Source organism: Eumetopias jubatus, unplaced genomic scaffold, assembly GCF_037043125.1.
Source record: "Eumetopias jubatus isolate StellerSeaLion01/CBP00866 unplaced genomic scaffold, mEumJub1_p1.0 scaffold_1, whole genome shotgun sequence".
Classification (NCBI taxonomy): domain Eukaryota; kingdom Metazoa; phylum Chordata; class Mammalia; order Carnivora; family Otariidae; genus Eumetopias; species Eumetopias jubatus.
Window position 1 is genome coordinate 4165471 of NW_028274807.1, and position 20233 is coordinate 4185703.

The 20233-nt window shown below is 50.9% G+C and overlaps 1 protein-coding gene across 1 annotated transcript in view; it reads right to left on the reverse strand.

The window, feature by feature from the left end:
• The window catches only part of UMODL1 (uromodulin like 1), a 67712-nt gene that overhangs the window by 39726 nt on the left and 7753 nt on the right, over window positions 1-20233 (reverse strand). Inside the window, exons 4-7 of the mRNA XM_028126496.2 lie at window positions 18254-18415; window positions 10750-10868; window positions 7968-8154; window positions 5918-6058 (exon numbers count right to left, since the gene is read on the reverse strand). Of these exons, the coding sequence (XP_027982297.2) occupies window positions 5918-6058; window positions 7968-8154; window positions 10750-10868; window positions 18254-18415 (609 nt within the window). The remainder of the gene's footprint in view (window positions 1-5917; window positions 6059-7967; window positions 8155-10749; window positions 10869-18253; window positions 18416-20233) is intronic.

The following is a 20233-nucleotide window of genomic DNA, read 5'->3' on the forward strand; positions in this document are numbered from 1 at the left end:
TCACGGACCTCCGCCCCTCACCCACAGCAGAGCAGGAAGACTCAGTGAATAAGAACCTTAAATCAGCACCCCGGTCAGGCTCTGCATCAGCAAAGAAAAAGCCCCATAGCTCTAGAGTGCTGGTCAACTCCTGGCCCTACACGGACTTGGGGAGGAAGGGGCATGGCCCCTGGGCCACAGGCACCCTATCACGGCTGTCCCTGCAGGACGCACCGTGGCGGCTCTGGATCAGAAACAGATAACCCAGCATCAGAGCAATGCCCTCCAGCCAGAGCGTACTCGGAAAGGTGGCCTCAGCTGATGGACAGGGACAGGGTTGTCTGTTAGAACTGGCTTTGGGACTTTGTACCAACAGTTACCTTCCTTTACCTGGCCTTTCTCTTCTGAAAATGAGCGCAATATGGGCAGGTGTCCCCTGGGGGTGCTCTGAGGGTGAAATCAGGTGAGACTATAAATCGCTTACTACGGGGAGGGTTAAGTGCTAACTAAGCAGCTCTTGGCTGTGAGATTGTTATGAACAAAGGGAGGGTCCTCACTCATCCGTCCCTTTAAAGGGAATATGAATTAAATGACTAATTCAAACTCAGTGATAACAATATGCTCCATAACCACTTCACAATGTTAATGAAAGTTCTAGTTTTCATGGCAGAATGTTGCAAGCAAGCTAAATGCGCCCCCCCCCCTTTGAGGAAAATAGCGAAGAGCATCGTATCATTGCTGTAGAAGATGATTACAGTGGTTCCCCTTATCCGTAGGGGATGCCTCTCAAGGTGGCAGATGCCTGAGCCACGGACAGCACCGCACTCTCTTATATACCGGTATAAGTATATACATTCCTATGATCATATTCAGCTTATAAACCAGGCGCAGTAAGAGATTAGCAACAGTAACGAATAAAAAAAGAACAACTCTAACAATGGACTGTAATGACAGGGAAATGTGGTCTCTCTCTCGCTCTCTCTCTCAAAATACCTTACTGACCTGCACTCGCCCTTCTTGTGATAACAAAATGCCCGTGTGAGGAAGCGAAGTGAGGTGAGTCACGTAGATGTTGTGACCCAGGGTTAGTCTACTGTTGACCTTCAGACCATACGTCAGAAGGAGGGTCATCTGCTTTGGGGCCTCGGTGGACCGCGGGTAAGAGACCCCATGGAAAGCGAAACTGCATTTAAGGGATACCGCTCTATTACTCAACCATCGAAAATCCTACTGATGAAGATGAGTTGGCTTCCCGGGAAACTTTATGTGACATAATGGTGAGTGAAGAAAGCAGGACACAAAATTGTATCCATAGCAGGATTTCAGTAACATAAAAAACCAGGCGGGGAACAGCAGGAAATGAAAACAGTCTGCTGGGGCCACCGAGACGGACCTTTACCTTCCTCTGTGGGTACAGGTTGTTAAAGTAATAACCCACGTTCTGGAACGACCACATTTGCACGGCCACATGGAGGGGGCTGTCTCTGCATGTAGGCTGTGCCGTCGGAGAGAAGGTGCCGGGGCATCGCAAGGTGCAACCCTGACCTGCAGCCTCCTGTCCTGCCAGCCCTGCCCATAGTTCGTGCCCCGCTGTCCTGGAGAGGCCTGTCCCCACTGTGCCCACTGTCCCATCGCCAGCCGGGTACCCTGCCCCAACTCTGTGAGAGCGGGATCAGCTGCTGCACATACGAGGAAAGTCCACAGCACAGGGCTCCCCCCCCCCACAGGCATACCCCTCACGTGGAGAACATCCGTGGCAGCTCAGGCCCAGGCTCCTTCTCTCTCTTTGCTCCTCCATCGCTAGGGTCTAACCTCAAGGTCACCATGTGGCTCAGATGGCGAACAGGGCCTTGGCCATCATAGTGCCATGCCCACCTTGGTCTCAGCGGGACCAGTGCCCTTACGCAGTCTTCCCAACTCCCGTGGAGACTTCCACTCTATCTCATTGGCTAAGGTGAGTCACATGGCCACCCTACCTGCAAAGGAGGTAGAGAAACGTCTTTGCAGCAGGGCACATCTCACATAAAACTCCCAGTTCCATCACTAAGGAAGGAGAGGTGGGATTCGGGGTCTGCCACGACCCCTCTGGTCTGTTCTGCACCCAGCAGCAGAGCGCACCAGGCCACAGGTGCGTCAGGTCATCCCGTCTGCTGCTGGGCGCCCTCCAGAGTCCCGTCTTACTCAGAGGACAGTCCCACAAAAGTCCTGCTTACTCGTCTCCTGCCACTAAGGCAGCAGGAACAGGGACAACCCGTATCGTGGAAGAACAGGACACCACCTAGGGCATAAGAAGGAGCCTTGCCAAGAAAAGGTCAAATCTGAATCTGAATCTAATGGTGCCTCTGTATTAGGGGTTCTTTTTTTTATTTATTTAAATTCAATTAAGCCAATATGTAGGACAGCATTAGTTTCAGATGTAGAGTTCAGTGATTCATCAGTTGCCGGCAACACCCAGTGCTCATCACATCACGTGCCCTCCTTAATGCCTGTCACCCAGTTAGGGGTTCTTTTTTTTTTTAAGATTTTTATCTAATTATTTGACACAGAGAGACACAGCGAGAGAGGGAACACAAGCAGGGGGAGTGGGAGAGGGAGAAGCAGGCTTCCCGCTGAGCAGGGAGCCCGATGCGGGGCTCGATCCCAGGACCCTGGGACCATGACCTGAGCCGAAGGCAGACTCTTAACAACTGAGCCACCCAGGCGCCCCCCAGTTAGGGGTTCTTAACCTGGATGGGGATCATAGACAGACGTCAGGGGTCCAAAAAGGTAGATGAGAAAACAGATCTTTATTTTTACCAGCATCTGACTAGAATGTAGCCTTTCCTTCGGTCGTGACTTTGGTGCCCGAGGAAACCCCAGAGGTCTCGTACCACAGGATGGTGTGGCCTCTCCCAGCATCATCTGGGCTCATCACTCCCATGGCTGAACCACATGATTTAACCAATGCACGGAGCTGTGCATAGCTTACAGCTCAGTTTGGGCTCCCCCAGAAGCAGGCGCTGAGACAAGGATTCTCAAGCAGGTACTTCCGGGAAATTTGGGCAGTAAAGGGGGACACAGGGAATAGAAAGTGACAGGGAAGGGTCTTCCATGAAGATGGTGCCAGAGTAGGCAACTGGACCTGGTTGCCAGGAATCTCTGGAACATGTTGCCCCATGCATGCCGCCTTCCCTGAAGGCTTCCAGTGGGGAGACACAGTGGCCAAGTCCTGCAACCGACAGTCGACCGAAGGGATGAAAGGGGACAGCGTGGCTTTGGGCAGCTGAGTCACCACTTGGGGTCATGAGATTTTGATAACCGTGTCTCAGTAGGGTCGGTCTGCTCTGTCATCCCACATATTTGATGCACTTGGGAACATTTTAAGAAGGGATCCATTGGCTTCATCAGATGCGCAGGGATCCGGGCACCGTTAAAGGAAGAGCCAACTGTGGTTTAGAAAATCCAGAGAACGGGGACAGGTGTAGAGGGCCCCTGGATGCCAGTCGGCAGATCCCAGCTTACGGGAAACGCAGCTGGGGGAAGGGGCGCCGGATCCTCCAGCAATTACAAGGAGAAACAGAGGGGTGGAGGGAAACCCCCAGGTCGCAATTCAAACAAACTGTCAAAAAGTTATGATGGTGATGGGGCAATGAGAAATGTCAACAGACTGGATATTTGATGAGATTAAGGAACTGTAGTTTGGGGTTTTTAAGGGATGCTATGATCTGGTATTTGGGTTTTTCATCTCCTCGAGATACACCCTGGAGTGTGACAGCTGGAGGGATATGCTGAAGGGGGTTTGGAATAATGAGGCTGCGGGTGGGCAGCAGATGGGGACAGAGAGGGAGCCAGAAGGGTCCCCAGGGGCCCAGCGGACATTCATCACACTCCTCTCTGGGCTTATATTGGAAGCTACAAGCTTCCAGAATAAAGACTGAAGAATCTCTGTGGCCTTATCACATCTGTGCAGGGTGGGTCCTGCCTGGCCCTGCCCCTGTCCCCTACCCCTCCTCTGCACTCCGTCCCCACCACCTCCCGGTGCCTGGGCTCCATCAGGCACGCGCCTCCGCTGGGGCCTGACCTCACTCTGTGTATGAGTTTCCCGAAGCTGCTGTAACAAATCAGCACAAACGTAGTGCTTAAAACAAGAGAAATTCACTCTTACAGCTCTGCGGGCAGAAGTCGAAGATGCAGGTGTGGGCGGCGCTGTGCTCCTTCTGGAGACTCCAGGGGCGAATCCAGACCCTGCCTTCGGCAGTCTCCGTGGCCGGTGGCCCCCTCACCTTCAAAGCCACGCACAGCACCTGGACCCCCTCCACTTCCCTCGACCGTCTCCTCTCCCCGCCTCTGAGCCTCCTGCCTCCCTCTTATGAGGACCCTGTGGTGACACTGGCCCCACAAATAATCCACCATCCACCCCCAGCTCAAGACCCTTAGCGAATCCCATCTGTAAAGCACCTTCTGCCGTGAGAGGGACCGCTGCAGGCCCTGGGTCAGCACTCGGGCAGCCTCGGAGTGTGTAACCTGACCCTCACCGCTCCCTCCACGTGAGCTGGCGGTTCCAGATGCTCATCTCCCGCTCACCATCCCAGCGCCCCCCCCCCCCCCGCCGGGCGCCAGCCCTGCAGCTGCAGGTGACCATCATCCCAGCTGGGGACAGCCCGCGGGGAGGAGAGAAGACATTCCAAGGGCAGCCTCCCAGAGAAGGGAAGGCTGGACCTGGGTCCCAGAGCTGCCAGAAGCAGCCAGGGTCTCTCCCCACCAGCACACAAGTGTGCGTTGGCATCTCCCGTCTTTCCAAAAGGCCCTCCTGCGAGTCCACGCCTCCGCCAGGTCTGCTCATTTCTCTGAGCCTCTTTGGGATGGTTCCTTCTTGACTGCTGGAGGCTCCTTTCTGCCGTGCTTCCTGCCTCGCCCTGGCAATGTGTCAGCACCTCGTCCCGCATGGACTCCGGGCCAAGGTCTCCTTCCCTTCTCCCAGCCATGCCCATGCCCGAAGCGCTAGTGCCCCCTGGACGCGGACGTCCCGTGGTTACTCGCGTAGGGCAGCCCCCTCGGAGCACCAGCACCAAATATCCAACTCGGTCAGCACCTGGCCTGGACCCTTGATTCCATCGCCATCTCAATATAAACTGCTATAATCAAAGGCAGTGCTAATAACCCTAACAGCTGCCCCGACCCACTCGGGAATCACCACGTGTTCGTGGTTCAACCAGGACGTGGGCCTGCTACCTAGTCCCTCTTCCTCTCCTGCACCGAATTAATCAGGAAGTCCCAAGGGTTCCTCGCCAACGGATGCCTCAATTCCACCTCTCCACACTGCCTTCCGCCCCTCAGATTCCAGGGCTTTGCTGACCGACGCCATAGCACTTTCAAAACTCAGCCACTTCTTACTAGAGGCCCCTTGTTGGCAGAAGCCAATCACATACACCCAGCACCCGGTATACACCTGTCACGTCCCCTGACCCGCCTGGACCAGAGCTAGACTCTTGCTTGTCGGTGCCAACTAGGTTGACCATGGGGTCACAGGGACAGTCCAGGTCACTCCCGTGGTCCCAGTGTAAGTATTGATCACGTCCCCTTCACTCTCGGAAGGGTCCCGATTTAAGCAATAAGCTATCCAGGCATCTGCCTTGCGTGCCATGCCTGGCAAGCATTTGGTGTGTTCTCTACCGAGTTTCCCAAGAGCAAAGGTTGTGACCTATTTGCACGTGTTTCTATTACCAGCATCCAGCACGGTGAACGGCACATAAACAGACATTCACGAACTCCAAGGACGAATGCAAGAATCGCCCACTACGGGACCCAGTAGGTTGGAAAGAACTAAGTGACTCTTCGGAACACGAGTCAGTCATTCCCTCTCTGCAAGACATGAGGATCTCTGTGGCCTGTGGACCGTTTAGCCGGAGCAGATCCCCTCAGCCATGCCGCCCCCAGCAGGGAGGGCCCGGCTGCTCACCTCCACACGTGTGGTTCAGCTTCCGGGGAGCCGAGGCCGGCGGCTCGGGCTGACAGGTGCACTGGGATGAGCCCTCCATGTTCGAACACTGCTCCCTCCCGGAGCAGGCACTGAGTTCTTCGATGAAGCACTCATCGACATCTATTGACAAGAGGAGGGGGTGAGACAACTGTCACAGCCCTAACCACCTTGTCATTCGCATTAACCTCCAGACGGGCGTCACACGGGCTGAAGAAGTGGCTCGGGCAGTGGTCTCAGGGTGACTTCTGGAGGCCTGTCTTAGAGAGCCCCTGGGTCCGCCAGGTGTCCATCCATGCAGGTGGCCCACGTCTCAGTCATGCGGCACCCCCACCTTGCAGCGCCATGTGCTGGGGGGGGGGACTGCTGCCACCAGCGAGTCTGAAGGGTCATGAAATAATGGGGTCCGAAACTCCTGCCCAAGAATAAACCTTGCGGGTGGGCGGTGTTCTGGACCAGAAAGAGAAAGGAGCTGCCCCCGGTGTTCAGAAGAGGCCTGTCACTCTCCTCCAACAGTTGGACAGTCTGGCAGAACACCAGCCCAGACAAGGCTGCTCCACGACCAGGACAAAGCGAGACCAAGCAAGGCCACGTCACAATTTTATCTAAGCCAGACAGGAAACACAGACACCGAGTCACCTGCACACCACCACCCCACTCGCTTGGCTGAAACAAGTGACTGTTAGTCCTTTACCAGTTATGGCTTATCTTCGTGCTGGCGGTCCCCTCCTTCTAGACAAGATTTGCTGAGACACCCAGTCTTAGCATTGTGTCCGCTCTCTGAGAGGGTTCAACCTAGAACAAAGCCCCACTTCCTTAGACTCCACCCAAACTGTCCTCTAGCAGACTCCCCGACCCCCACTACGAGATGGCCAGGCTCTCTGCTGGTGCATTCTCTCTCTCGCTGCCTTGGGTCATAAACCCGACTTGCTTGATACAGGCACGTGCCCGTGGTCTCTGATGGCGGCCTCATCAGAACAGACAAGACAGCCCCTTCCCTTATTGGCTCAGTCTGCTCTTCAAGAACATTTGTGGGTTTTGAAGGGAGTAAAATGCAATCACTGGAATTTTCGCTGGGCTCCAGACCCTGGCACACCCCGTTTATGTGTCACCTTCAGTGTCACAGAAGCTCCACCGGCAAGAGAAACTGTCCTCCCTCGGCCCAGGGAGCAGCAGCTGCAGCTTGGGCTGGAACGTTCCACAGAGCCCGGGCCTCTGCTCACACACTGTACAGGGTTTCAGCACAAGGGCAGAGCTGAGCCGTTGAGACCAAGGCCATGGGGCCCACAGCCAAAACTCTGTACTGTGTGGCCCTTTCCAGAAAGTTTGCTGACCCCTGACAAAGATCCCCCCCCCGAAAAGGAAGAAGACCAGGTAATTCCTTCGAGAAACAAGACCAGCTCTGTGTGGTTTGCCAAGTTCAATGTCACGCAGTTCTACTAAATGGGCCTCCTAGGGCCAAGGGTGTCCTTGGCAAAGGTGGGGATTGGCAAGAGGGAAGGTTAGGGACCCAAGAACTGAAGGGACAGCCGTGCTTCAGTTGTCCTGGGACCTGCTCACCAGCGCTTGAGTGGAAGGGGAATCGCGGATGGGCAGTGTGGAGGGGACCCGGGGGGAGCGAGCCGAGGGAAGGGGGACGTGGGAGCAAAACCCCTCCCAGGGCACCTGGGTGGCTCAGTCGGTTAAGCGTCCGACTCTTGGTTTCGCCTCAGGTCATGATCTTGGGGTCATGGGGCCCAGCCCCGTGTTGGGCTCTGTGCTCAGCAGGGAAGTCGGCTTAAAGAATCTCTCCCTCTCCCTCTGCCCCCACCCTGCTCCTGCTCTCTCTCTCTCTCTCTCTCTCAAATAATCTTTAAAATAGGAAAAAAAAAAAACTGTCTCAAAACCTTCACCTTGGAGCTCAGAGTTTCACCTTGAGCCAGAATGAGCTAAATACAGGTGAGCTGTCGCCTTGCCTGCCGGATTGTCCTTCCTGCAGCGCCCGCCCGCCCCTACCACCACCACCAAGGAGAGGACTGAGGGAAAGCAGCACCTTGCGCCTGGATGTCGATCACTTCATAGACGCGCTTCACGACCTCGTCCAGCATCGCGGAGACGTGGGCCACGGGCACCGGCCGCCACAGGCCCAGCAGCAGCTGTGACACCGTGGTGGAGGTGTCCCCGCGGGCTGACTGCAGGTGGTGCACAGCAGGGCGCAGTGGCTGCAAGGCGCTGGTGACCTGGGAGGCCAGAGTCAGAGCGTCACTCGTGGACGGGCACCCATCAGACAGACAGGGAGCCTGAGGCCCGGAGAAGTAAAGACTAACGGTCAGCACGCACGCACACACGTGCTATTCTGCTCTGCAGGAAAGACACTCTGCGGTGTGTCTCTGTCGTCACGCCAGTAAAAGTCCTACAAACCAGATTATAAATACTTTTGCAGCGCGGTTGTCTGTCACGGGCTAAATTGTGGTCCGTTCAAAAAAACCCCAGTGTTGAAGTCCTAATCCCCAGAAGCTCGGCATGGGACCTTATTTGGAAATAGGATCATTGCAGATGTCATTAGTTATGAGGAGGTCACTGGGGTGGGCGTCTGTCCAGTACGACTCGTGTCCTTCCACACACAACTCTGGACACAGACGCAGACCGGACATGCGCAGGACCGGGGCCTGGGCGGACCCCTCCCTGGCAGCCCTCGCAGGAGCCCAGCCCACCGTCCCGCCGCGGGAGATGTGGAATCCGGAGCGGGCAGAAACCGCCGTCTCCTGTCCCACACGCCCGGGTTTTGCTTTCTGTTTTGTTTTTGAGGCTTAAAGATCTCTTTTCTCAATTCATACGAATTCTCCTTTGCCCATCCTGGTATCTCGAGATCCCAAGACAGCGCCAGCCCGGGGAAGAACGGCGTCACCAGAGCAGGCTCTGCCGACAGAGCCCCGGGTCTCCCCAGGGAAGCAGAAAGGTGGTTTGGGGGGGGTGCTAGAGTCCGTCTCCCGGGGAGACCCGAACCCCCCTCCTTCCGGGGGACGCCCAGCTGGTCAGGTGGGAGGCAGAGCACAGCGCCGCGGGCTCCGGCCTCGTGGGTGGGAATCCCGGAGTCAGGGCGCCCAGTGCCGGCCGGAGCAGGAGCCGGTGGGAGGCAGGACGCCTGCAGGAGGGAACAGTCTGCCTGGAGGAGCAACATGTAGGAGCATGAGGAGGAAAGGGGGGACCCGGACAATAAAATTTAAATTACCAACAACCGCAACTCAGAGCCTGCATTGTCGGCACCGCTGTAAGCTCCTTACGTGTACTGTTTAAACCGCGGAGCCCCTGTCTCAGGGGGAGCATGATTATTCCGATTTAATGCAGGTATCTGAGGCCCAGAGAGGTGGAGTAACTTGCCCAAGGTCACACAGGGATGAGCAGCAGTGTCGGGATTTGCCAGGGCAGCCTGGCTGCAGAGCCGTGTTCTGACTGGCCAATCGGGCAGCCCCAGCCCCTCAACAAGCCAAAAAGAGACAAAAATCCCTTCCAGCTGGGACAGTTAAGGAGGCTTCCAGGGGAAGGTGACGTTTTGGCACACCTGTCTAGCTGCTTTCCTGGACGGCCCAGACAAGATGAGTGCGCGTGGTGCCGGTCCTGGGGCTGCCCCTGCCCGTGGGCCACACATCAAGGAGGGGCCCCGCTGGGACTGACACTGTGACCCCCAGTCACAGATGGGACACATCTCTGGGCTCTAAAGGTCATGCGGGACCAGCCATGTCATGTGCCGGGCTCAGTGCAGATGGAAAACGTGGCGCCCCTTGTTCAAGAATTATTCAACATGTCCCGAGGCGGCAGCCGAGCATCAAGCCGGGGGTGAGGACCTTCTATTCATGGGGTGACTGCACGGGTCACCCACAAAGCTGGTCCCCCCGGGAAAGCCGCTTGGCGGTGATGAGGAGCCAGGCCCTGTCCGCCGCGGGGCTCCCAGCACGGGTGGCCCTGTGCAGCATAGGGGGGCCCCTGTGAGAAAGCTCTGCTGAGCTGTGTGCACCGCGGGGGCTCTCCCCCAGGGCCGCTGTTGCCCCTCAGGGGACATGCGGCCACATCTAGAGACAGTTCTGGTTGTCACAGTGGGGCGTGTTTCTGGCTTCCTGTGTGTGGAGGCCAGGATACGGTGGAAACCCTGTGAGGACAGGCAGACCCACAAGCAAAAGCCACCCAACCCCAAATGTGGACCGTGCCTAAGCGGAGAACGCGCATCGAGGGGCCCCCGCCCGGCCCGTTCCAGGAGGCCTGCCGAATTCCACGGGGTGGGGGCTGGAACCTCAGGGATCTTTTTTTTTTTAAGATTTTTCTTTATTTATTTGAGAGAGAGAGAATGAGAGAAAGAGCGCACGGGAGGGAAGAGGGTCAGAGGGAGAAGCAGACTCCCCGCTGAGCAGGGAGCCCGATGCGGGACTCGATCCCGGGACTCCAGCATCATGACCTGAGCCGAAGGCAGTCGCTTAACGAACTGAGCAGCCCAGGCACCCGAACCTCAGGGATCTTGAATGAGGTTAGTGAGAGCACAGCTCTGGGGCCTAGGCCGTCTACACTGCGGCAGCCTTCTATTTAAACTAAAAGATTCCGGGTTTTAGCGCACAACACCACTACCTCAGAACACATCAAGCCTCACGCTGCCATGGGTCCACTCTATTGCACATAAGTCATACCTTTTTAAGGCTTATTTTTTTTTTTAATTAAGAATTCACGTTTGGTTCTGAGTCAGCCATGTCGGGGTCACTTGTGGAAATCCCCCCTCGACCCTCGGTTCCCACCCAGTGCCTCCACCTGAGTCAGCCCCGGCGGCCTGCCCTTTCCTCCCCACCTACCATGGAGTGCAGAAGCCGCATGTGGTCCAGGAGTCTGGGGTCCACCTCCTCGAGCTTCTGGAAGTCCATTTTCACCAGGACAGTCAGCCGGTACCAGAAGGTCACAGGGCTCTCTGGAGCTGCACGAGGACACATTGTGATGAGCTACAGGCCTGGGACAAGCTGGGGCCAACAGAAGGTCATATAAAGAAATCTGCGACCAAGTCTACCGATCAAGGAGAACGGGAGAACTCCAGCGCTGGGGGAATACTGCACATAGAATTCATGGCTTTTTTTTTTTTTTACCATGATTCATTAGTTTTTCAAAGTTAATTTTTTTAACTTTTTTTTAAATTTTTCTTTTTCCCCTTTTCAACCAACATCTTATCAATCTCTTTTTTAAAAAAACATTTTTTTTTATTTTTCATTTTTAGAGTCATATTTTATCCCTTCATAGTAGTTACCCTTATTTTTGGCATATATATATATATAAGTTGTTCTCTCTTTAAAATTGTGAGATACAGTTTCTTCTAACAGATCAAAATATACCCTAAATCACTAGTGTATGGCTTTGTTCTAGTCTCCTGCCTGATCACATTCTCTCCCTTTTTTTCTTTTTTTTTTTTAAATCTTCTTCTTTCTTTTTTTAAACAACTTCTTATCTTATCAATTCCTTTTACAAAATCTTTTATAATTTTCATCTTTACAGTCATCTTCCATCCCTTCATTGTATCAACCCTTATTTTGTACGTATATAAGTCTTTCCTCATTTAAAATTTTAGGAGGCACTTTTTTCTAACAGACCAAAATACGCCCAAAATCTAGTGTATGGCACTGATCTATGCACTAGCCTGATCATATTTGATCATACTCTGGGTTTTTTTGTATTGTTCTGTTTTTGTTTTTATCTTTTTCTTTTTGGTTTTTTTTTTCTCTTTCTTTTTTCTTTCTTTCCCTTTCTTTTCCCCTGGTTTCAGGTCTTTTCTGATTTGTTTAGTGTACATTTGCTGGGGACGTTGTTAACCGATTAGCATTCTGTTCTCTCATTCATATGTTCTCCTCTGGACAAAATGACAAGACGATAAAAATCACCTCAGCAAAAACAACAAGAGATAGTACTGTCAGCCAGGGACCTACTCAATACTGACAGTACGATGTCGGACCTAGAGTTCAGAATCATGACTTTAAAGATACTAGCTGGGCTTGAAAAAAGCGTGGAAGTTATTAGAGAAATGCTTTCTGGAGAAATAAAAGAACTAAAATCTAACCAAGTTGAAATCAAAAAGGCTATTCATGAGGTGCAATCAAAAATGGGGGCACTAACTGCTAGGATAAATGAGGCAGAAGAGGGAATCAGCGATATAGAAGACCGAATGGTGGAAAACAAAGAGGCTGAGAAAAAGAGAGAGAAACAACTACAGGATCGCGAGGGCAGAATTCGAGAGATAAGCGATACGATAAGATGAAACAACGTTAGAATAATTGGGATCCCAGAAGAAGAAGAAAGAGAGAGAGGGGCAGAAGGTCTATTGGAGCAAATAATAGCAGAGAACTTCCCTAATGTGAGGAAGGAAACAGGCATCAAAATCCAGGAGGCACAGAGAACCCCTCTCAAAAGCAATAATAATAGGTCAACACCCCGACAACTAACAGTAAAACTTACGAGTCTCAGAGACAAAGAGAAAATCCTGACAGCAGCTCGGGAGAAGAGATCTGTAACCTACAATGGTAGAAATATTAGATTGGTGACAGACCTATCCACAGAGACCTGGCAGGCCAGAAAGGACTGGCAAGATATCTTCAGAGCACTAAACGAGAAATATATGCAGCCAAGAATACTATATCCAGCTAGGCTATCACTGAAAATAGAAGGAGAGATAAAAAGCTTCCAGAACAAACAAAAACTAAAGGAATTTGCAAACACGAAACCAGCCCTCCAAGAAATATTGAAAGGGGTCCTCTAAGCAAAGAGAGCCTAAAAGCAGCAAAGATCAGAAAGGAACACAGACAACATACAGTAGCAGTCACCTTACAGGCAATACAATGGCACTAAATTCATACCTTTCAATAGTTACCCTGAATGTAAATGGGCTAAATGCCCCAATCAAAAGACACAGGCTATCAGACTGGATTAAAAAACAAGACCCATCAATATGCTGTCTGCAAGAGACTCATTTGAGACCCAAAGACACCCCCAGATTGAAAGTGAGGGGGTGGAAAACCATTTACCATGCTAATGGACACCAAAAGAAAGCTGGGGTGGCAATCCTTATATCAGACAAATTAAATTTTAAAACAAAGACTGTAATAAGAGATGAGGAAGGACACTATATCCTACTTAAAGGGTCTATCCAACAAGAAGATCTAACAATTGTAAATATCTATGCCCCTAACGTGGGAGCAGCCAATTATATAAGGCAATTAATAACAAAAGTGAAGAAACACATTGACAACAATACAATAATAGTGGGGGACTTTAACAGCCCCCTGACTGAAATGGACAGATCATCTAAGCAAAAGATCAACAAGGAAATAAAGACTTTAAAGGACACACTGGACCAAATGGACTTCACAGACATATTCAGAACACTCCATCCCAAAGCAATGGAATACACATTCTTCTCTAGTGCCCATGGAACATTCTCCAGAATAGATCACATCCTAGGTCACAAATCAGGTCTCAACCGGTACCAAAAGATTGGGATCATTCCCTGCATATTTTCAGACCACAATGCTTTGAAACTAGAACTCAATCACAAGAGGAAAGTTGGAAAGAAATCAAATACATGGAGGCTAAAGAGCATCCTACGAAAGAATGAATGGGTCAACCAGGAAATTAAAGAAGAATTAAAAAAATTCATGGAAACCAATGAAAATGAAAACACAACTGTTCAAAATCTTAGGGACGCAGCAAAGGCAGTCCTGAGAGGAAAGTATATAGCAATACAAGCCTTTCTCAAGAAACAAGAAAGGTCTCAAATACACAACCTAACCCTACACCTGAAGGAGCTGGAGAAAGAACAGCAAAGAAAGCCTAAACCCAGCAGGAGAAGAGAAATAATAAAGATCAGAGCAGAAATCAATGAAATAGAAACCAAAAGAACAGTAGAACAGATCAACGAAACTAGGAGCTGCTTCTTTGAAAGAATTAATAAGATTGATAAACCCCTGGCCAGACTTATCAAAAAGAAAAATGACCCAAATCAACAAAATCATGAATGAAAGAGGAGAGATCACAACCAACACCAAAGAAATACAAACAATTAGAAGAACATATTATGAGCAACTCTGTGCCAGCAAATTAGATAACCTGGAAGAAATGGGTGCATTCGTAGAGATGTATCAACTACCAAAATTGAACCAGGAAGAAATAGAAAACCTGAACAGACCTATAACCACTAAGGAAATTGAAGCAGTCATCAAAAATCTCCCAACAAACAAAAGCCCAGGGCCAGATGGCTTCCCAGGGGAATTCTATCAGATATTTAAAGAAGAATTAATACCTATTCTCCTGAAACTGTTCCAAAAAATAGAAATGGAAGGAAAACTTCCAAACTCGTTTTTTGAGGCCACCATTACCTTGATCCCAAAACCAGACAAAGACCCCATCAAAAAGGAGAATTACAGACCAATATCCTCGATGAACATGGATGCAAAAATTCTCACCAAAATACTAGCCAATAGGATCCAACAGTACATTAAAAGGATTATTCACCACGACCAAGTGGGATTTATCCCTGGGCTGCAAGGTTGGTTCAACATCCGCAAATCAATCAACGTGATACAATACATTAACAAAAGAAAGAACAAGAATCATGTGATCCTCTCAACAGATGCAGAAAAAGCATTTGACAAAGTACAGCATCCTTTCTTGATCAAAACTCTTCAGAGTATAGGGATAGAGGGTACATACCTCAATATCATAAAAGCCATCTATGAAAAGCCTACAGCGAATATCATTCTCAATGGGGAAAAGCTGAGAGCTTTCCCCCTAAGGTCAGGAACGCGGCAGGGATGTCCATTCTCACCACTGCTCAACATACTATTTGAAGTCTTAGCCACAGCAATCAGACAACAAAAAGAAATCAAAGGCATCCAAATCGGCAAAGAGGAAGTCAAACTCTCACTCTTTGCAGATGATATGATACTATATGTGGAAAACCCAAAAGACTCCACCCCAAAACTGCTAGAACTCATACAGGAATTCAGCCAAGTAGCAGGCTATAAAATCAATGCACAGAAATCAGTGGCATTCCTATACACCAACAACAAGACAGAAGAGAGACAAATCAAGGAGTCGATCCCATTTACAATTGCACCCAAAACCATAAGATACCTAGGAATAAATTTAACCAAAGAGGCAAAGGATCTGTACTCAGAAAACTATAAAATACTCATGAAAGAAATTGAAGACACAAAGAAATGGAAAAACGTTCCATGCTCATGGATTGGAAGAACAAACATTGTGAAGATGTCAATGCTACCTAGAGCAATCTACACATTCAATGCAATCCCCATCAAAATACCATCCACTTTTTTCAAAGAAATGGAACAAATAATCCTAAAATTTGTATGGAACCAGAAGAGACCCCGAATAGCCAGAGGAATATTGAAAAAGAAAAGCAAAGCTGGTGGCATCACAATTCCGGACTTCCAGCTCTATTACAAAGCTGTCATCATCAAGACAGTATGGTACTGGCACAAAAACAGACACATAGCTCAGTGGAACAGAATCGAGAGCCCAGAAATGGACCTTCAACTCTCTGGTCAACTCATCTTTGACAAAGCAGGAAAGAATGTCCAATGGCAAAAAGACAGTCTCTTCAACAAATGGTGTTGGGAAAATTGGACAGCCACATGCAGAAGAATGAAACTGGACCATTTCCTTACACCACACACAAAAATAGACTCCAAATGGTTGAAAGACCTAAACGTGAGACAGGAGTCCATCAAAATCCTAAAGGAGAACACAGGCAGCAACCTCTTCGACCTCAGCCGCAGCAACTTCTTCCTAGAAACATCGCCAAAGGCACGGGAAGCCAGGGCAAAAATGAGCCATTGGGATTTCATCAAGATAAAAAGCTTTTGCACAGCAAAAGAAACAGTCCACAAAACCAAAAGACAACTGACAGAATGGGAGAAAATATCTGCAAATGACATATCAGATAAAGGGCTAGTATCCAAAATCTATAAAGAACTTATCAAACTCAACACCCAAAGAACAAATAATCCAATCAAGAAATGGGCAGATGACATGAAGAGACATTTTTCCAAAGAAGACATCCAAATGGCCAACAGACACATGAAAAAGTGCTCAACATCGCTCGGCATCAGGGAAATCCAAATCAAAACCTCAATGAGATACCACCTCACACCAGTCAGAATGGCTAAAATGAACAAGTCAGGAAACGACAGATGTTGGCGGGGATGCGGAGAAAGGGGGACCCTCCTACACTGTTGGTGGGAATGCAAGCTGGTGCAACCACTCTGGGAAACGGTATGGAGGTTCCTCAAACAGTTGAAAATAGAGCTACCATACGATCCAGCAATTGCACTACTGGGTATTTACCCCAAAGATACAAATGTAGGGATCCGAAGGGGTACGTGCACCCCAATGTTTATAGCAGCAATGTCCACAATAGCCAAACTGTGGAAAGAGCCAAGATGTCCATCGACAGACGAATGGATAAAGAAGAGGTGGTATATATACACAATGGAATATTATGCAGCCATCAAAAGGAATGAGATCTTGCCATTTGCAACGACGTGGATGGACCTGGAGGGTGTTATGCTGAGTGAAATAAGTCAGTCAGAGAAAGACATGTATCCTATGACCTCACTGATAGGAGGAATTCTTAATCTCAGGGAACAAACTGAGGGTTGCTGGAGTGGTGGGGGGTGGGAGGGATGGGGTGGCTGGGTGATAGACATTGGGGAGGGTATGTGCTACGGTGAGCGCTGTGAATTGTGCAAGACTTTGAATCACAGATCTGTACTTCTGAAACAAATAGCGCAACATATTTTAAGAAAAAAGAAAAAGAAGAAGATAGCAGGAGGGGAAGAAGGAAGGGGAGTAAGTCGGAGGGGGAGACGAACCATGAGAGACGATGGACTCTGAAAAACAAACTGAGGGTTCTAGAGGGGAGGAGGGTGGGGGATGGATTAGCCTGGTGATGGGTATCAAGGAGGGCACGTTCTGCGTGGAGCACTGGGTGTTATGCACAATGAATCATGGAACACTACATCAGAAACCAATGATGTACCGTATGGTGATTAACATAACAATAAAAAATTTTAAAAAATCTGTAAAGGACAGTTAAGGGAGTGACCAGTCAGAGAGAGAGTGAAACACGTGAGCTTGCCAGGCAAGGAATGCAGTAGAGATTTTTGTCTTTATCCAATCAACTTAAAGGAACTAGTGACAGTTAAAGTTTGAATGGGAGAGCCTGCCATCGTTGTTCCACATTGGATTGTTGCTGTTTACATTCCTTTGTTGAGCCCACATCTTCATAAGCTCTTTAGAAGTGTATGGAGAACACCTACCTCGTCATAAGCTCTTTAGCAGGTATAGGTTGAACACCTCTGTTCACGGTCAAGACAGGATCAGAGGCCATGGATACTGACAACTGATTTGTCTGTTTTCCTCTGTCTTTTTCCATGCCTCTATCTACTGCCTCGTCTTGATTTATAAACAAAACCTGGAAATCCTACCAAAAGAAGTGTTTTGTGGTTTATCAAGGAATAATACAGAAAATATCGCTGTTATTTTCGGTGAAGAAAATCAATATTGTACAATTTATTTCAAACTAAATGAAGTGTGAATTCTGTTTAAAAAAAAATCTGCTACCAGGGACAGTGTGGGACACTTCCCCCACCTGCCACCCCTCCCTTCTCTTATGTTATATATATATAGCCCTACATACACCATGTAATATTATATAGAGAATACACCAGATAATATAGTGCGTACAGTAGGATTGAACGTATACTGTTACTTTACACTCTACGACTACATACCATGCTGATACTGTAGCATTATAACATCTATCACATATGATATATATACAGTATTTGGTATACTTCCCTAGTCCTGAACCCTGACCAGCCCGTTCTCCTGGAAGCAACCCACGGTCAGGAGCAGAACTTTCCAGACCAGACAGGTGCATACTGAGGGCCGGGCTGCAGATCGGCCAAACCAGTGTCCTGCAGGAGCCCCCAGCCACCATCTTTACATCTCTCCCCGCTACGACATAGCTCAGCTGCCGACGGGCACCACCGGAGCCCCTGGGCCTCTCCCGCACACCGGGGAGATCTGAGTCACTGCTCTTCCAAGAATATCCTCCTTCCTCAGGCCCCCTGTGAGCAGTCCTCTCTCTGAGATTTCAGTGGCCAGATTTGGACAAAGACATTGCCCAGGAGTGGAACGCGCCCGTGCACACGGCTGCAGGCTCTCTGTAAAATGGAGCTGCTGTTTCTGGAAACCCACCCACCCCGCCCTTCCCGCAGACCAGGGCTTCAACCCTACCTCGGAGGGCAGGAGCCACGCAGTGGTGGCCCCAGGATGAGGGGCAGCACTTCCGAAGTCCCAGGCAGTCTGTGTCCAGCACGCATGGTGAGGCGGGTGCTTCCAGCCCCACCTCAGGGCAGACCCCAGGTCTCGAGGCAAACTCCCTGGACCGATTCAGGGCTGGTGGGGGGGGGGGGGGAGAGTGATTAGCAATCAGTGATGTTGGCCACAAGCGCTGGTGTTCCCGACACTGGATTCCATCTGCGGTTCTTGGAGACACGCAGCACGACCTGCTCAAGGACCGTGCCCTGGGCTGGGCATCACCTTGCCATGTCCTGCAGAGCAAACCATCCGGGGCCGGGTACTCTGACTTTAATGCAGTCTAACCATCTTTCCTGGAAGGAGGACAGTGTGAGCTGGGGTGCTGGGTGTGCCCTTCTTTCTAGGCCAGGTACAGGGGCTCCACCCCGTCTTAAAGACCCCCTTGCTGCTCTGTACCCCACTAGCTCACTCACTCACTCATTCAGTATTTATTGAGCACCTACTACGTGCCAGGGACATGCTAGGTGCCCAGCATCCAGCACTGGGCCAGAGGCAAAGCCCCCACCTCCAGGACACTGAGATCCCAGTGGACAAGGCCAGTGTGCACACAGACCTAGAGAAACTAGGCCTGGGAGCAGTGGAGACATGATGGGGACTGAGATGCAGCAAACTACCGGAGAATCCGTGGGCTCAGGGGGACTGGCCGGGAGTCACGGTGCTGGCGCTCAGGGTGGTAGAAAGCTCAAGAGCGAGGAGAAGAACCTGACCCTGGGGAAGCCAGGGTGCCTCCCTCAAGGTGGGGCCCTCTGCTGGGGGCGCTCCTGTGGCTGGAGTGTGCAGGGCTGCACACCCAGAGGGGCAGCTGGGCTCAGGGCAGCAGGGGATGAAGGAGGCCCAGCAGCAGGGAGCTCGAGGAGGCTGGGGGCAGCAGGGAGGGGCACAGGCATCTGAGGAAGGGCCTGTGTGATCCGCAGCCTTCCCGTCGCCCACACCGGGGATGAGGGCTCCAGCTACCTTGGGTGTCAGGCAAGCGCATATGGCTCAGCCCAGATTCATCTAAAGCCCCGCACCCTACCAGACCTTTGGAAGTGCCGTTGCACACCCTCCAGACTCCAGGGAAAGCAGAAGAGGTCAGCAGGTGACCACGCTCTGCAAACATCCCACAAGGGTGGGGAAGGTTAGCCCCTGCGAGACGCGTGGGGTCCCATGTGGAAGGGAAGCGGCAGGGGCTGCAGTCCCAGGGACAGCCCCCTGGGTCCACCATGGTCTCCGCAGAATGCTCCAGACAGACAGAAGGTGGGGCCCCTCCTTGTGCTGGGAGCACATCACCCAGGGCAGCTGTGCCAGCCAAGGAAGGGAGGAGAAAGCCAAAACTGCCCAGAGAAGGAGAGTCTGCAGTCACTCTTCTCATGGAGCTAGGCCAGTGTGACCCACACTGCTGAGCGAAGACTTGACATTCAGCCTCAATACCACTTCCTCTCCATGCCGTCCGTGGTTCCCTCGCCACTTCCCAGTCAACCACGTGCCTATTCCAACATCTAAAGTCCTGGAGACATCGCCACGTTGGGGTGGCTCTGGGGGCATGGAGCACCGGCGGGTGGTGCAGCCCGGGATCCTCACTGGGGTGGAAATGCCAGCAACCCTGTAGGGCCACCCCTCAGGGACCTCAAGGTCATTTCCTTCCCTCCCATCGTAAAAACCAACAGGCCAAGGAGACATGCGATTAGATGTAAGGTGGGCTCCCGGGACAGAAAAATGACACTTGGGGAAAAAAAAGTAAAATCCAAATAAAGTGTGAGGTTGAACTAACAGCGATGCACGATGTTGGTTCCTTCGTTGGGGCAGACGTGCCATGGTAACGGAAGGCGCCACCATCATGGGCGCCAGGGAGGGGATACAGAGACCATCTACCATCTCTGCCACCTCTCTGTAAATCTGCAACTACTCTAAACTAAG